The 17260-nt window shown below is 41.7% G+C and overlaps 1 protein-coding gene across 1 annotated transcript in view; it reads left to right on the forward strand.

Moving 5' to 3' along the window:
• The window catches only part of DUSP16 (dual specificity phosphatase 16), a 78859-nt gene that overhangs the window by 50079 nt on the left and 11520 nt on the right, over positions 1–17260 (forward strand). Inside the window, exons 5-6 of the mRNA XM_081084470.1 lie at positions 6766–6929; positions 16528–16687. Of these exons, the coding sequence (XP_080940596.1) occupies positions 6766–6929; positions 16528–16687 (324 nt within the window). The remainder of the gene's footprint in view (positions 1–6765; positions 6930–16527; positions 16688–17260) is intronic.

Genomic DNA, 17260 nt, shown 5'->3' on the forward strand with positions numbered 1-17260 from the left:
CAAGAAGCTTATCAGTGTTTCGGTACTGCTTTTCACAGCAAACAAGAAGGATAATGAACTGGTGTTATGTCTTCCTGTAATGTAACTAATGTGGAGTGTGGGACAGCCTGGAGCTATGACAGGGCGGATAAGGTGACTCTTTATTGTGTCAGCCATTTGTAACAAAAAGTTTATATAAACGAGTTGGACTTTTCGTCTTATTAGATTTAGTTTGTAAAAGGAAGTGGGACATTTTAAACATATTTCTAAACTGAGTTGCTGATGAGGCCACAGATAGTTTTTCAAGGGTTTGGGGAAATCAGGCAGTGTCTCATCTGCTGTTAATTAATGAAATGAAACTGGGGTCACTAGAGTACAACAATGAATGAAAGGTCAGTGAATGGAAAAAGCTGTCAATGAAGGAGGATGTCAGCAGAGTGGAACCTTGTCCTAGATAAAGATCAGGGAAAATGTGCCCTTTGGCTGAGGTCGAGTTTTTTGCAAGTAACTTGGAGCTGTGGTTTGGGACATTTCAAGACAGACTGAACACTAAATGAATGCTCTGTTAACTATTTTAAGGCTGTTGCAATTTGTGCTGGAGATTAGTTGAAAAGATTTGTAAAAAAGAGGAATCTTTTTGTTTTATAGTATGTTTAACAATGTGTTATTGCTGTTTTGTTTGCATTTTGGGTTTAGTTTGGGGTCCAACTGTGGGTTTCTTTCTCTCATTTATTTCCTTTCTCTTAGAATTTTCTAAAGCCACACTCACTTTTGAGGTTCACTGAAGTTAAAGTGATTAGGGTCACTGTACTCACCTATGGTGGAGCTGGGCCTGCACTCTCAGTTCAGAAATGTTACAGAATGTGTCCCCTCTGAAAGTTGTCCTTAGGGTGGCCCAAACCCATCGGGAAGTAGCTGCAGCTTCACCACCGTGCTCTTAAAGCAACCAGAGACTCAGTGTGTGTTTCAGCTCTTTCATGTGAAGTGCACTCTCTGGTGTCTCCGGTCATGTCAGACCTCCTTCCCTTTCCTCTGTCATTAGAGCTTTTGAACCACACATCTTTGGGGAAACAAGCTCTTCCATCTGTTTGAGAGAGGCCCGTGCCATTTTTAGCCTGGTATTGAGAGCTGGCAGGGCACGGCCTGTGAGGGGAGGACTCCGTGGTCGTCAGCAAGACTGTCCCACACCCAAGAGAGGGCTGATCTGTAATATTTAGAGCAGCGGTTCTCAACCTGTGGGTCGCGACCATCGGAAAACACATATATAATTACATATTGTTTTTATGATTAATCACTATGCTTTAATTATGTTCAGTTTGTAACAATGAAAATACATTCTGCATATCAGATATTTACATTATGATTCATAACAGTAGCAAAATTACAGTTATGAAGTAGCAACGAAAATAATTTTATGGTTGGGGGTCACCACAACATGAGGAACTGTATTAAAGGGTCGCGGCATTAGGAAGGTTGAGAACCACTGATTTAGAGAGTGATATAGCACAGCGATTGATATGGTACAGCTCGAGCCAGACTGCTGGGGCTCGTGTCCTAGCTCTGCCAGCTAGTATCTGCTGTCTTTCTGAACCTTTTAAAAAATCTGTAAAAGGGGTATAATAATAGCATCTACCTCATAGGGTAGTTGTAAAGATTGAATAAATACTTGTAAAGTGCTTAGAGCAATGCTTGTCACATAGTAAATGCTTGATAATTTTCTGGTTACTTACATTAGTTATAAGTATGATTACTTTCACATTTAAAATGGAATTCAAGCCAAGTTTCCTTGGATTGTCTGTTTTCTCTTTTCTCTGAGACCATTTATTAGAATATTATCTTCTTGGATTTAAATGAGAGATCATCCCATGAACTGTTTGGAGTCAGAATAGAAAAAAAAGAAAACTGCCCTTTAGAGAAACAACAGAACCACAGAAGTTAATAGAAGTTAAAATTTAAACTCCTACAGCAGTGATGGCGAACCTATGACACGCGTGTCAGAGGTGACACGCGAGCTCATTTTTTTTTTGGTTGATTTTTCTTTGTTAAATGACATTTAAATATATAAAATAAATATCAAAAATATAAGTCTTTGTTTTACTATGGTTGCAAATATCAAAAAATTTCTATATGTGACATGGCACCAGAGTTAAGTTAGGGTTTTTCAAAATGCTGACACACCGAGCTCAAAAGGTTCACCATCACTGTCCTACAATTAAGTTATAATAAAAAATAGAGGCCTGGTGCACGAATTCGTGCACAGGTGGGGTCCCTTGGTTTGGCTGGTGATTGGGTTGATCAGGGCCATCTCGCGGGGGGAGGGACTGTGGGAGGTTGGCTGTGGGAGTGCACTGACCACTAGGGAGCAGCTCCTGCGTTGACCGTCTGCCCCCTGGTGGTCAGTGTGATAGTGACTGGTTGACCGGTCATTCAGTTGCTTAGGCTTTTATATATATAGATATATATATAGATAGTGCCTGTCAGTTATTTTGCTGGGTAGGTGTAAGCTAGGTAAAGAATGATGAGACTCTTAACATTTGTTATAAGAACTACTTTGGGGTGGGGAACCTCATGTATTATGCAGTAATGTTGAAAAGGAACAAAATTATAAATCCTAAACAGTGACACTCATATACATGCCAATGTTGGCTGGCCCCCTTTTTTGAGATTGTATGCGGGTTGTACTTGCAGGTGTAGGAATTCTAATTGATTTTATTTCAGTAGTTGCAGTGGCCCCAGTATAGCGTTTCCTTACGTGTGAGTTCCATTAGCATTCTATACATTTTAGGAGGCGGAATGAGTGAGGGAATTCCATGATCAAAAAAGTTCAGGAAACTATTTGAGTTCAATGAAATTACTGTAAACTAGTTTCTTTGGAGATATTTTTTGGAGCCTTTGATATGCTAATGTGTGCTGTGACACTCCCAGGGACATGTGATATGCTGTATTTCTCTTACTTTTTGGACCAATATCTTGTCTGTCAACTTCCTGCAGGACACCAGTGCTCTGGAGCACACTTTGGGAAATGTAACCTTAGAAGCACGGTTGTTAGTTTTTTTTTCACCTTTTGTCTCTCGTGAATCCTAACAATGTGAAGCAAAACAAGTTGTGGACAAAGGTTGGAGGAAGGCTTCCTGGATATGAGGCTAGAACAGGGGTGGGCAAACTTTTTGCCTCGAGGGCCACAATGGGTTCTTAAACTGGACCGGAGGGCCGGAACAAAAGCATGGATGGAGTGTTTGTGTGAACTAATATAAATTCAAAGTAAACATCATTACATAAAAGGGTACAGTCTTTTTTTTTTTTTTTTAGTTTTATTCATTTCAAGCGGGCCGTAGTTTGCTCACGGCTGGGCTAGAAGATCCTAAATGAGTGATCACTATCTATACTAATAAAAGAGTAATATGCTAATTAGACCAGGAGACCTTCTGGAGATCTTTTGGATGTCCTTCCGGACAAAGCCAGGGGCTTGGCCAGTCTGCAAGCTGCCCCCAAACGGCCCTCAGCCCTTTGCCCAGGCTGACCACGCCCCCCTCAGGGACCCTCACCCCAATGGGGGGGTGGCCAGCCTACAAACGGCCATCAGCCTTTTGCCCAGGCCTGCCCCGCCCCCCCCTGGGGACCCTCCACCCTGATGGGGGCGTAGACGGCCTGCAACCCCCCCCCCCCCAGCCCTTCGCCCAGGCTGGCACTGCCCCCAGTGGGGACTCCCACCCTGATCCGGGACCCCCTTTAGGGCAGACCAGCCGGCCCCCACCCGTGCACCAGGCCTCTATCTATACTAATAAAAGGGTAATATGCTAATTAGACCGGGAGACCTTCCGGACGTCCTTCTGGACAAAGCCATGGTGGCGGGGCTGAGGCAGAGGCGGTTAGGGGTGATCAGGCCAGGAGGGGAGGGCAATTTGGGGTGATCAGGCCAGTGGGGGGGGCAGTTAGGGGCAAGCAGGCCAACAGGGGGGGCAGTTGGGGGCTAGCAGGCCGGCAGGGGGGGCAGTTGGGGGCAATCAGCTCGTCAGTGGTGGGCAGTTCAGGGTGAGCAGGCCGGTGGGGAGGCAGTTGGCGATGAGCAGGTCGGCAGGGGGACCAGTTGGGGGTGATCAGGCAGGCAAGGGGGGACAGTTGGGGGTGAGAAGGCTGGTGGGAGGGACAGTTGGGGGTGAACAGGCAAGCAGGCAGAGTGGTTAGGGGTGGTCAGGCAGGCAGGCAGGTGAACAGTTAGGAGCCAGTGGTCTCAGATTGCGAGAGGGATGTCCGACTGCTGGTTTACCGAGGGGTCCCAGATTGGAGAGGGTGCAGGCCGAGCTGAGGGACACCCCCCCCACCCCCATGCACGAATTTCGTGCACCGGGCCACTAGTATAGAAATAATCATTACTGATACCTGTGGAGTGCTTACTATGTGCCAAGCACAAAGCACTTAGATGTATTGACTAAGTCAGGGGTCCTCAAACTACGGCCCGCGGGCCACATGCAAATACAAATATTGTATTTGTTCCCGTTCTGTTTTTTTACTTCAAAATAAGATATGTGCAGTGTGCATAGGAATTTGTTCATAGTTGTTTTTTTTTTTAAACTATAGTCCGGCCCTCCAACGGTCTGAGGGACAGTGAACTGGCCCCCTGTTTAAAAAGTTTGAGGACCCCTGGACTAAGTTAATGCTCTCAACAACTCTATAAGGTAGATATGATCATTATCCCTACTTACAGATGAGGAGACTAATAGCCAGAGGGCTTAAATAACTTGCCCAAATCAGGCAACTAGAAAGGGGTGAAGCCAGAATGTGAACTTGGGTACAAGAGCCTGGTGTTCTTATTTTTTCTGCTGCACGATCGTGGGCTTGTATGTGTGGTTTGTATGCTGTGTGCGTGCATGGGGTGGGGTGGTGGTGGTGGTGGTGGCGGCGATGGTGGTATTCCTGGTTGAGAGAAGAGCATGAATGTGTGAAATAATGACTTTCGTGTAGCTGGAGGTTATGGTGCAAATGGTAAGAAATGAAATGATGAAACTGTACAGGTACAGGTCCCGAGGGTCTCATCTGTCACACACAGGAATTTGGGGTTTCTGTAGTGGAGCCACTTATTCTTTCCATCAGGCTACCTTAACAGCTTTGGCAAGCAAACTGCTATGAGTAAAATAGTCCAGACAGCCAGGCTGGAGGCTAGGAATGCACACACACTCTTAACATTTTGCAGGGGGGCTAGTGGTCACTGACTTCCGCCATCCTAGCTGGCTGCCTGTGGAACATATACCCAGCGCAGACAGTAGGCACAGGAGTCTAGCAGATTATGCTTGAGTTGCACATAATTCAGGGAAAGCTGAGGGATGGCACTCTCTCCCTCTCCCTGTACTTCTGCAGTTTTGGAGGGCATATTTTGTATGCCTTCTGGAAGTGGACTAAATGCTAGTAGAATGTGACTCAAGAAAATGGATTTATGCATCTCATAAATATTTAATGAGATTTTAAGGTCTTATGGCTTGATCAAAGAGGTAAAAGTAGAGCTTCTCTGTCTTCTAATAAGACTTAACATGGTAATTGTTTTCTAATGAAAAGGTGTTAAAATATACAAGTCTTTTCTATGATCCAAATATCCTTAGTTCCTGAGTTTGAACTTAGTAGTGACAGTTTGGCTAGCAAGAAACTTATCTGAAAATTTATCGGAATCTACATGGCTCCTGGATTTGGATTTGGCTGGCAAAGAATACATGAAGACTTTGTACATTCTTTCTTTTCTCAGAGGAGGTGAGAGCGCCTCCTATGGCTAGATTTCTCTTCATTAAGAAGTGGCAAGATTGTGACTTCACGAAGGTCATGGAGCAGATCATTATAAGAACAGGCCTAGGAAAAAAAGGAATTCATCTGAGTCCGGGAATCTTGCCATGAGGCCCCCCTGTACCCTAACCAGTTAGGGTCTGTCAGCACTTCTTTATAGTGCTCAGCGAAATGAACAGGAGACCTCAGGAATCAGTGGTAACTATGGGAACCTTGACTAAGTACTCAGGGAATCCCAAGGGGTTGGCACAGACAGTATTGGTAAGGGTAGGGCCGAGTATGTTTCTGATACCTTTGCAATAAAAAACCTGTACAATAGAAAGATTTAAACTTAATTCCAGAAAGAATTTTTAACTTGATTAGTTATATTTTGAAGAAATGTCATATGGCCCCAGTTCGCATTTTTTTTATATCCCCTTTTTGTTTCTGTGAATAATTGTCTTGCCTTGGTTACTTGCTATTTGCCTTAAATACTCTGTACATTGCACGAAGAGCATTTGCACGAGGATGGGGAGCGGGGAGCAAATGTTGCAGGATGTGTGGAAGTGGAGAACGTGAGGAGGAGAAGAGGCATTCTGAGGGCCTTCGAGGTTTGCGCATCCCTGCGGTGGCCCCACAGGCTGAGACGTGGTGCTGGCTTGTGTGTCAGGCCCGGCAGTCAGCATGCAGACTGGAATAGGTGGGAGTGTTTCCATTTGCATCGATGGGATTTAATTTTTTTTCTTTTTTAAAATTTACTTATTTATAAATTACATACAAGGACTGTTATACTTACATATTATGAAAATTATAAAACATAAGATTTGAAATCAGAAATGACAAGATAAAAATAAACATGTTTTTTCTAATATTTTCTCCTTTTTTATCTTTTAATTACAGTTTACATTCATTATTACTTTGTATTAGCTTCAGTTGTACAGCATTTGATTTTTCTTTTTAAGCGGTTTTGTTCGAGTAGTCCACAGAGGCTGATTTCTGTCTTTGTGCATGGCATAATTTTATTCTGCTTATCCTTAGGTGGGTTTGCTGAGTTCTCCCGTTGTTTCCCTGGCCTCTGTGAAGGAAAATCCACTCTAGTTCCTACCTGTATTTCTCAGCCGTGCTTACCGGTTGCCAACATTGGGCCAACCCGAATTCTTCCCAATCTTTATCTTGGCTGCCAGGGAGATGTCCTCAACAAGGTGGGTGCTTTGAAAATGTCCTTCATTGCAGGGTTTATTGTTAGCAGCTGGAGAAACAGCGATCGCCCATGCGGTGTGGTGTCAGACACACCTGGCTTCCAGGAACGAAGTACACCCTTCTCAGGGTGACTCCTGGCGAGCGCTTACATCATCTTTTGGAGTGCTGTTTTGTTTGATGTTAACGATTGCCATAGGAAACCCACACTGTTGTCATATTTGCTTCTTCCTCATAGGTCCAAGAGACCTGGAATAGGACAGGATTTTTCAGAAGTTTAGCCTTCTTTTCTTAGTGTATTCATTTTTCTATTTTAATAATTGGGCACACTCGGGAAGGCTAAACAGCATTCAGAAGTGTGTGTACTTACTGCAGCACACTACAAGGGCTCAGGTGGACTTGGGTTGAGGAAGGACAACATGGTGATCGCTGGCTGGCGGGGCAGGGGATGTGGTAAAACGATGGCAAGGACAGGGATAAGGGTGCTGCAGGCTGCACTGTCTGATGCTCATTGGAGCAGTTTGGTTGAGAAAGCAGAAGGAACTGCATGGTTTCTTGCTGGAAAGGCTGTGGGCTGTACTGAACGAGGTGTGCCCAACAGAGGAACCACGTTGTTGAGGCTATTGTATATAATGGTACAAGCATAACAGTAGTAGAAAATCTGTCTGCCTCCACAGCTTATAGCCTCTTAACCCAGTGGTTCTCAACCTTCTGGCCCTTTAAATACAGTTCCTCATGTTGTGACCCAATCATAAAATTATTTTCGTTGCTACTTCGTAACTGTAATGTTGCTACTGTTATGAATTGTAATGTAAATATCTGATATGCAGGATGGTCTTAGGCAACCCCTGTGAAAGGGTCGTTCGACCGCCATAGGGGTCGTGACCCACAGGTTGAGAACCACTGTCTTAACCGGTAGTGATAGAAAACAGTGTTCTAAGTACTCAGAAAAGTGGTTTTTCTCTAAAACCTCTAATTTACATCACCTCTAGTTGATAAAGCAATCAAAGATATTCATTCAGCTGTTGGCGATTTTCAAGTGCTGCTTTGCTATATGAAGGCAGAACCTTAACATTTTTTCCTTGAGGAATTGAAAGAATCGGGCCGCCTGTGAAAGCAGCGTCCAGATTGGCTTGCATTAGCAGGGGAAAGCCAGGCTTTCCAGGAGGAAAAGTACTGTCATTGGACAGCCATGAGGCATTCCGTTTTTTTTTCCTTTTTTCTCAAAACTTCTGCCTCTTTAAAATTTTACCTTGACACTGTTGTTACTCTATCAGCTCTTACTGTGAGGTCTGCCTGTTTGAAATTTGATAGTTGATGTTTGTACTGAGCCTTTCTGGTGAGGTCACAATGCCTTTGAGCATGTGATGCTTATTAATTCTCTTTTAGAGATAAGCAAACCATGTCACAGAAAGCAGAATTAATTTCCTACAGTCACATGCCTCCCTAGGGCAAAATGGGAGATGCTTTATTTAAAATCTCAGATCAGAAAATAAATGAATATAAAATTTCTAGTTAGGGACCCTGTCCACAATTACCCCAGTGAAATGCAACCAGTCAACCAGTAGGTGATTTCACACATTGTGTTACAGATCACTTTAGTTATCTTTGACCCTAGATTAAATGTCACATTTTTCTACATACCTTTTCCAGGTTTAACAAATGAGTTAGTTAACCACTACGTGAGTGCCCTCAAAGTGAGAACAGTTAAACTGTAGTGGAGGACAGGGCAACAGTTTCCTCATTTTCACGGGCTTCTAAATGTGTACTAAAGTCGATCCATTGAGAGGAAGTGGTCGTAGGAAGTTCATGGGTGAAACAGTTGGGGCAGGGAGTACGGAATACCATCAGAAAGCTGTTTTATTAAAACACATGTGATTAGGGAGTGGTGAGAAAGAAGAATGCACTGGTAGGCGGCCGCTCTGAAAGTGGTGCATAGAGGTTTATCTCTGACTCCCAGGTTCATTGCTGAGAAGAGTCTTCGTGCTGAAGGGGATTTCAGAGATCCTCTACTCATCCTCCTCCATTCGATGAATGAGGAAGTTGATATTCCACAAATGTCAAATGAATTCCCTATGATGAGTCTTAGAACCAGATTGGCCTCTGATCTTCCTTCTCAGCTCTCTGATTTAAACTTTCCAGGAGAAATAGTATGCTTCTTGAAGTTCTTCAAAGATAAAGATTTTTTAATCTTTACTAATAGTACATTCCTTTTGATTAAAATTTAGAAACTAAAGTCTTTAAAAACAGCACCCATAGGCCACTGATTTTATCAGTTTTTTTTAAAAAAAAAAGTGACACCAAAATATGATAAAACCATGTCACAGAAATTTTGTTGGGAGGGTTATTTGCCATTTAAAATTCTAGGCTCTTTATATGATTGTGCTTAATCCCCATAATGGCATTAGGAGGTAGGTTGGCCATGTACCCAAGATTTTGGGGCTAGGAAGTCATTGCCTTTAAAGCTGGTCAATGGCAGAGATCAAATTCAAACCCAAGCTACTCTGGCTTTAAGTCCTGTGTTTATAGAACATCAGAAGTACCCATCTTCTGGAAAATGGAACTTTCTATAATAGGCTGTTGTGAAGGACTGACAAATCTTAACAGTCTATTCAGTCACAACTGAGATTCTCTTTCCCTGCGTTTTCCATATATTTTATACCAACATTGCCCAAGAGAAATGTGATGCAAGACACATACATAGCTTAAAATTTTCCAATAGCTTTATTAAAAAAGTAAAAGGAAGCAGGTGAAGTTAATTTTAAACATTTTATTTATCACAACATATTTAGGATTTACTTTAACATGTAATCAATGCAAGAATTACTGAAATGCTTTACATATTTTGTACTAAGTCTTTAAAATCAGGTGGGTATTTCATAGTTAGTTACTGCACATCTCCGTGTGGACGAGCCACATTTCAGGAGCTCAGTAGCCACATGTGGCTTGTGGCTGCCCTACTGGCCAGTGCAGGCCAGTGCTCTCAACGTGTATTAATTTTTACTTATGTCTCAAAGACATGGCTCTTGTGTAGAAGGCCATAAGAAGTCATTGGTAGCAAAAAGAATACTTTTATTTTCCTTTTTCCCTCACAACTATACTTTTGTTTCTCACAGTCTGTTCTTTATCCTCTAGTCTTTGTACTAGAGTTGGACCAGGAATAGCTTATTGTACTGAAAGTAGTTTGCTGATGCCCACTCAGAACTGAGTGGGATTTGAGCAAGAATCTCTAGTTACTATGTAAAAGACAGACGTTCTTGATCGCTTCTCTCCCTTATCACTTAAAATTTCAAATAGAGACTTTTGCTTCTCACTTAACTACATAAAATGTGTGACGAAATTGCCTACTTCGAGTAGTTAGTTACTGAACCAGAGCTGTGCCTGTCGTGAGCCACCTCAGCCTCTTCACGAAGCAGCTCTACTGTCCCCTCTTCCTGTTTTAAACAGTGTGCTGCCAGCATTCTGTGTGTAGCTTCTGCTGTCAGTCCTTTACCGTGCAGAACTGGGGTTGCTATGCTACCTTACTGTTCTGCCTGCCACAAGGACTCCTGCTGCTTTTCTCTCTCGTTTTCTTACTAGTGTAAGGGTTAGGCAATACCCCAGACACAGTATAGCCAAATGCTGCTTTCCGGTTTCTGTATGACCTAGGAAGACAAAGGTCATCAAAATTTTCGGTAAATACACAGCATTTATTCAGTGTCCGCGATGTGTAGAACACCACCGTGTGCAATCGGTTAGACAAGACCTGTTCACTGAAGAAGAATTCACAAGACAAGGGGATTGGCAGTGTCACTCCCGACGCTGAGGCAGAGTGGCGTAATGACCGGAGCCAGCCTTGGAGGCGGCAGTTTTGCATCCCAGGTCTCCACTTACCAGCCACATCACTGTAGCCAAGTTACCGAATCTTGGTTTCTTCACCTGCAAACCGTAATGATTCCTGCCTCTTAGTGCTCATGTGTGACGCGAGTGAAATGACATATGCCAAGCACCAAGCACTGTGCCTGGTTCATAGGGATACTCATTATTGTCATCACAAGGTGGGTTATACCAGTTGCTAGGGTAAGTGGTACATACAGTGGGTGTGGTTGGTTGAAAAGGCTAGATGGAAAAAGTAGGAGTTAAGGTCAGTTTTGAGGGCAAAAGGAGTGGCTCGTGCAAAATTATTCACTGAGTTGACTTCTGAAAGAAAAATTACAATTCCATCATCTAGAATTGCTGTGATTTAAGGGGACATCTGTTTTCAGTCTAGCTGAACACGGGAGACTTGATCAAATAGAGCGATTTTATTAATGCTTTATATTAATCTATATTCTATCTATTACTCCACAGTCTATCAACAGATTATAGAGTCCATATTTAAAAATTAATTTACAGGGGAAAGTTTATTTTATGGTTCAGGAGAAAAAAGCTGTTTTTTAAAAAATATATTTTTATTGATTTCAGAGAGGAAGGCAGAGTGAGAGAAAGATAGAAACATCCATGATGAGAGAGAATCATGGATTGGCTCCCTCCTGCACGCCCCTACTGGGGATTGAGCCTGCAACCCAGCATGTGCCCTTGACTGGAATCAAACCTGGGACCCTTCAGTCAGCAGGCTGACGCTCTATCCACTGAGCCAAACCAGCTAGGGCAGAACAAAACTTTTAATGGGAAAAAATAGTACATGAAAATCATAATTAATAATAAAATTAAGATTTATTTTTGAAGGTTTTTAAAATTATGTATTGAATCCATTTTTAAAAATTCTTAGGGGATAATCTCTTCTACTTTACCGCATGAACCCTTTTTTATTTCCAGCCTGCTACAGTTGGTATAATTTTTCTACTTAAGGCCAATTAGGGGAAAGAACAGTTTGAATTAGTAAAAAAATATACATTATAGGCTTTAAAAAATATGTTTTTATTGATTTTAGAGAAGGAGGAAGAAGAGGGAGAAATAGAAACATGAATGAGAAACATCATCCATTGGCTGCGTCCTGCAGGACCCCTACTGGGGATCCAGAGCACAACCCAGGGAATCCAACGGAATCTAACTGGTGACCTCCGGGTGCATGCGTCATGCTAACCACGGAGCCACACCGGCCAGCATAGCCTTTTGAGGGGAGGGGATAACAGTTTTATTGAGATATAATTCATAATGCCATATGATTTATAAGCTTTTTTATTGAGATATAATTGACATATAGCATTATGTGACCACCTGTTTTACAGGTGAGGAAACTAAAGCTGAGGGAGATTAGGTAGCCTACCCAAAATCATTCAGGTAATAAACAGTAATGTGCTAAGCTGTGCTCTGGTTTTCCTGGGGCCGGTAGCCATGTGATTTTCATTACTCCATGCACACTGAGTTCATCCACAGGAACAGGAGAGAAAGAGTATATCGGTACATGTGCTGGTAGAAGGGTAAATGTGGTAGCAGAAGTTTATTGAAATTTGCTTTTGATTGTTCCAACTTTTTCAGTGTAGTAGGAAACACGACCACCTGTCAGCTGACAGTGAGGATGAAGGAGGACATATAGAGAGTTTGGACAGAAAGGGAAATGGATGGAATGGCATCTAGGAGAGAGAAAAAGTGAACAGACTAGGGAAATAGAATGATTGCTGAGGAGCAGTGAGTTCAAAGTGAGATCGGCAGTGTTGCTGAGTGTTTTTCCTCTGGCCATGTTCAGCACATGGATTCGCAGATGTAGAGGAGGTAGAGATTTAGATTTAACCAGCGTTGTAATCTTGCCACATGCGTGTGAAGAAGCAATAGTGGGACAAAGGAATTGAGCGTGAAATCAACAGTGATTATGATTGACCACAGAATTTAAGCTGGGCAAGGAAGGAAGACAGGAACATTATGAGGATGAAGGACAGATCTAAAAGGGGTAGGATCAACAGATTATAAGTCCTGGGGGGACTGAAGGATTCCAGGAGTACTGGGACAAGAGAGCAAGCTGGAAGGAGGAAGGAGTCCAAGAGTGAGTTGGTGAGGTCGAGTTTAGGGAGGGTTTGTGGTTATTGGTAATGGCAGAGACCAGACTAGGTCTCATGGGAGTGAGTGGTTAAGGGGAGGAATTTAAAGGACTGAGAAGCCATGGTGTTGAAAGGATAGTTGAAAGACAGAGAATAAAGAGTATTTTATCAGTACAAAGTTATCTATTAGCAGACTTTGCACAAAGTTGAGCTAAATGTTAAACAGTATAACATGATTGCTCTTTGGAAACTTCAAGGTTATGATGTTTAATTATGGAACACAGTAATATTCAGTTGTGTATGTTTTATACAATATTCTGAAACAAAACTGAATGGTAACATAAATATCTTTATAATTTAGTAAGAAATCGTTGACATCCATCTATGAATAAAAATAATCAGAGGTAGACCCATTCTTCATAATTGTAATTCCATTGACACAGATGCCCTGTCAACTGCTCATATGCATATAAGAATGATCAGGGGAGCAGGTTAGTGAATAGTGATGTGAAACTTAAGCAAAATTTGAGCTGACTTTAGAGATGCACTGAAATCTCCACCTGATGCCCTCAGCAGGGGACCGCCTGGTGGGCTCCTGGCTGCTGCACATCTACTTCCACCATTGCTCTTATACCTGTTTAGGACAGTGTGCTTATTATCATTATGTACAGTAATTAAAACATTACATACACCAATGAACTATGAATGAGGGAAGATAATTGTTTTTCTATGACCTAAGCTAAATGTTTTCGAAAGATTCAGGAAAGACAAATTGCTTTACATTTTTTTTTCTGTCTAATTAGGTGGGAGGAAGCAACTGAAAAAATATTTAGGGGACAGTCATAATGTAGAAGGATTCTGTTCTCATATTGTTTCACAAGTTCTTGCCCATTAAAGAAATGGAAACATAAGTGGTAGATGCATTTGCTTGTGATTTGCTTAAGAACTCCAGTCAGATAACCTATAAAAATAAAATCCGTAGTCCTACATCAGAAGTTAGCAAATTAATGTACATTTATTTGTTTTTAGTTAAAATGTTTTAAGTACATATGTATCATTTTATTGATTTTTCTCCTTTAACTGACTTTTCTCAAAAACATAGTAACTACCAATCCAGATGAGAGGGTCCTTATTTATGGCATTTAATTTAGTAGCCAAATAATATTTAAATTTTATATGGTGACATTTTATGACTTTTGTTTACTTTTTGTTTTTAAAAATGACCATGTTTAATTTATTAAATCCCATCATATTACAAAAAGAATTTCAGGTAGCAGCTGGATAATTGATTTAATAAAAAGATTTTCTATAAATAAAATTTTTATAAATCAAGTGAAATTAATCCATTTTTTCTCATTTTGTGTTTAAATTATTTTATTATCACTCAATTTCAACACATTAATATCTTTCCCTTCCTCTTTTGCCAGTTTTATCTAAAGTAAAACTACTATTTAAATGCACCGTTTATGATACATTGCTTTGTACGTATGAGATGCAAACAGTGTGGTAAACCTGGATTACTGATGTTTCCTAAATGAGGCCATAGCCATGCATCTGCAGTTGGGTGATGCGGCTGTCAGTGTGAGGACAGTGAAGGTGCACATGGATAACCCGACCCCAACAGCAGGTCCCAGTGTAAACATGGCAGAAAGACCAGCATTGTGTCGTCTACTGACTGCAACTGAGGCCACAGAAGGGGGGAAAGAAGGCAAATAAGACTTGGATAAGTCTCTTCAAATAGCCGTCTGTTCTTACCTGGGAGATACAGTAGTAGGTGATCTCAGCTACATGTACAGTTTAAAAGCTGTGGTAGTAAACACCATGATGACCTTCACCGCCTCATGTGAGACCTTCAGAAGATGGGCTTGGGCACGGCTGAGGTCAGCCACTGTAAGAAGCTCGCCTAGTTCCAAAAGCTGTGTCTTGACAGTGTCATCTCACAGTTGAGATAGGGTTGCATATATAATCTAGATTTATTAATTCTACCTTTTATGTAAAATAAAATACGTTTATTGTGCCAAATATGGCAAATGAAGGGGTTAGGGAATTGGCATGTTTCAGGAAGGTGAAAGAAGAAAATGACCTGTCAGGTCATTGGGAAAGATTTGTAGAGGAGGTAGCATTACAAGGAAAGGAAGAATGGCCAGTTGCTTGTAAGAGACTTACTTCAGGCTTAGAGCATGTCTCGAGAGGCAGCAGTGGCTGACAAAACAAAGTGGGTTGTGTGGGCTTGCCTGGAAAAGGATAGACGGGTATCAGTTGAAGAAACATGTCTTGAAAGCAGCTATGTACCTGGTGCTAAGGGCAGAAAAACAAGCAAGGATCACTTTAAGATCCCACTACCTCACTACTTAATAGGAGAGAGAAGCATTATCTGCTCATTATAACTCAGCATGCTGGTGCTTTACTAATGGTGTGGACAGCCTACTTTGGCAGGACATAGAATGCAGTGGTTCAGAATGCAGCCATGGGAAAGTTCATAGCAAGGTTAATTTGAACGAAGTAGGAAGAGTGGAAGCGTCATCAGCTCGAGAAACAGGGCCTGCTAAGCACAGGAGTGGTGCGAGCAGCAGCACGGAGGGGTGGCTGCGCATGTGATGGTGGGATTTGGAGGTTGTGGGCCCTGGAGCGGGCAGTCCAGAGACACAGTGACATTAAAAGTGTGGATGAAGCACTTAGCCTGTGTTAATGATCAGAAGGATTACTCTAGTGTGTGTTCAGTTTATGGTTTGGAGAGGAAAACACTGCAAACTTCAAGAGGTCCCTGGTGGCTTTATGTTGTCACGATGAGGACTGACCACTGAGGAGTAGTGACTGAGAATGGAGGGAGGAAGATAATCGGGGGGTAGAGCGGGGACGGAGGTGATACCAAGAGGATCTGGCACCCATTTATTTGGGTGAGGGGGTCGTGAGAAAGACGGAAAGTCAAACGATCCTGTTTTCTAGCTCAGGTGTCTGGGTGGATGTTATTACCGCAAACCAATTTCAGATTACAGAGAGAAAACAGGAATTTGGGGCAGAGAAGGGAGAAAGATAATGTGTTGAGCTTCTGACATTTTGAGTTTGAAGGGTCTGAGGAATATCAAATAGAGATATCTAGTAGAGAGTTGGAAATATGGATTAGAAATTTAAGAATCATCAGGATGTAGAGTTGATAATTAAATCTTTGGAAATAGATTCAGCCTTTAAAACGAATATTTAGAGTGAGAAGACCATCTAGAACTGTCCTAGAGAACAACCAGCATGTTGCGTTTGGGAAGAAAATACTCTTGTTGTATGTACATGTATTCTAAAGTCATAGTAAAGTTGTGGTTTTATATTCTTTGTTCTAGTTGTCTCTCTAGTAACAAAGTAATTGAGAGCTGACTGTGTTAATGATGTATGACCTTCAAGCATACTATTTTAAACAGCCATTTTTGCTCTTAAAAAAAATTCTGGTTTTATCTTAAGTCTTTTTATAAATGTCACTGGGTTTTTGGATTTTACCTATCGAATGAACTCTGAGCAGTTTCTAGGAAACTAGTATTGAATGAACTTTGATTATTTCAAGGAAACTGGTCATTTTTATCATTGGTTAAACTTTACTCTTTCAGAATGATTGTGTTAGTATGTTACTAGTCATTTTAATTGCTCTTTCCCTCCATAGGAGCTGATGCAACAGAATGGGATTGGTTATGTGTTAAACGCCAGCAATACCTGCCCAAAGCCTGACTTCATCCCCGAGTCGCACTTCCTGCGTGTGCCTGTGAATGATAGCTTTTGTGAGAAAATTTTGCCCTGGTTGGACAAATCTGTAGATTTCATTGGTAAGCAGCTCAAGTAATATTACAGTCTTTTGGATTGTAGTCTCGTGTAGGTGTACTCCCTCCGCCTACCCCTTTTTTCCTTTAGAGAAAAGAAGCTTACTTCAGAGATTTCAAAGGTCTGAAAACAGCATATGATGCTGCTTATCTCATTCAGTGGCCAAGGTGACGTGTGTGCCATGCTCTCCCCAAGGGACTGGCCTTCTGACATTCTAGTTAGCTGAGCACTACCACAGTTTAGCCTGATAAGACTGTGATTGTGTATGCAAGTGTTTTAAAATCAGTTGAAATTTCGGGGTTACATTTCTCACCCACTTTTTCCAAACCTATAAAATACTGTTGGAAACTGGTGGCTTTCCTTACCAGGTAAACTGTTTTTGCCTTGCTGCTATATTTTTCCCAGAGAAAAATAAAATCCTGTGAAAACAAATCCCATTATATTTAAAGTCTTTATGCCACAAGATTTCTATCCCTCAGTCCTTGTGCCAGTAATTTCAAGTAGTATTGGATCTAATAAAATTCCAACACACACACACACACACACACACACACACACACACACTGCTGCTCATTTCT

The sequence above is a fragment of the Myotis nattereri genome (genome assembly GCF_964212035.1).
Source record: "Myotis nattereri genome assembly, chromosome: 2".
Taxonomy (NCBI): Eukaryota; Metazoa; Chordata; class Mammalia; order Chiroptera; family Vespertilionidae; genus Myotis; species Myotis nattereri.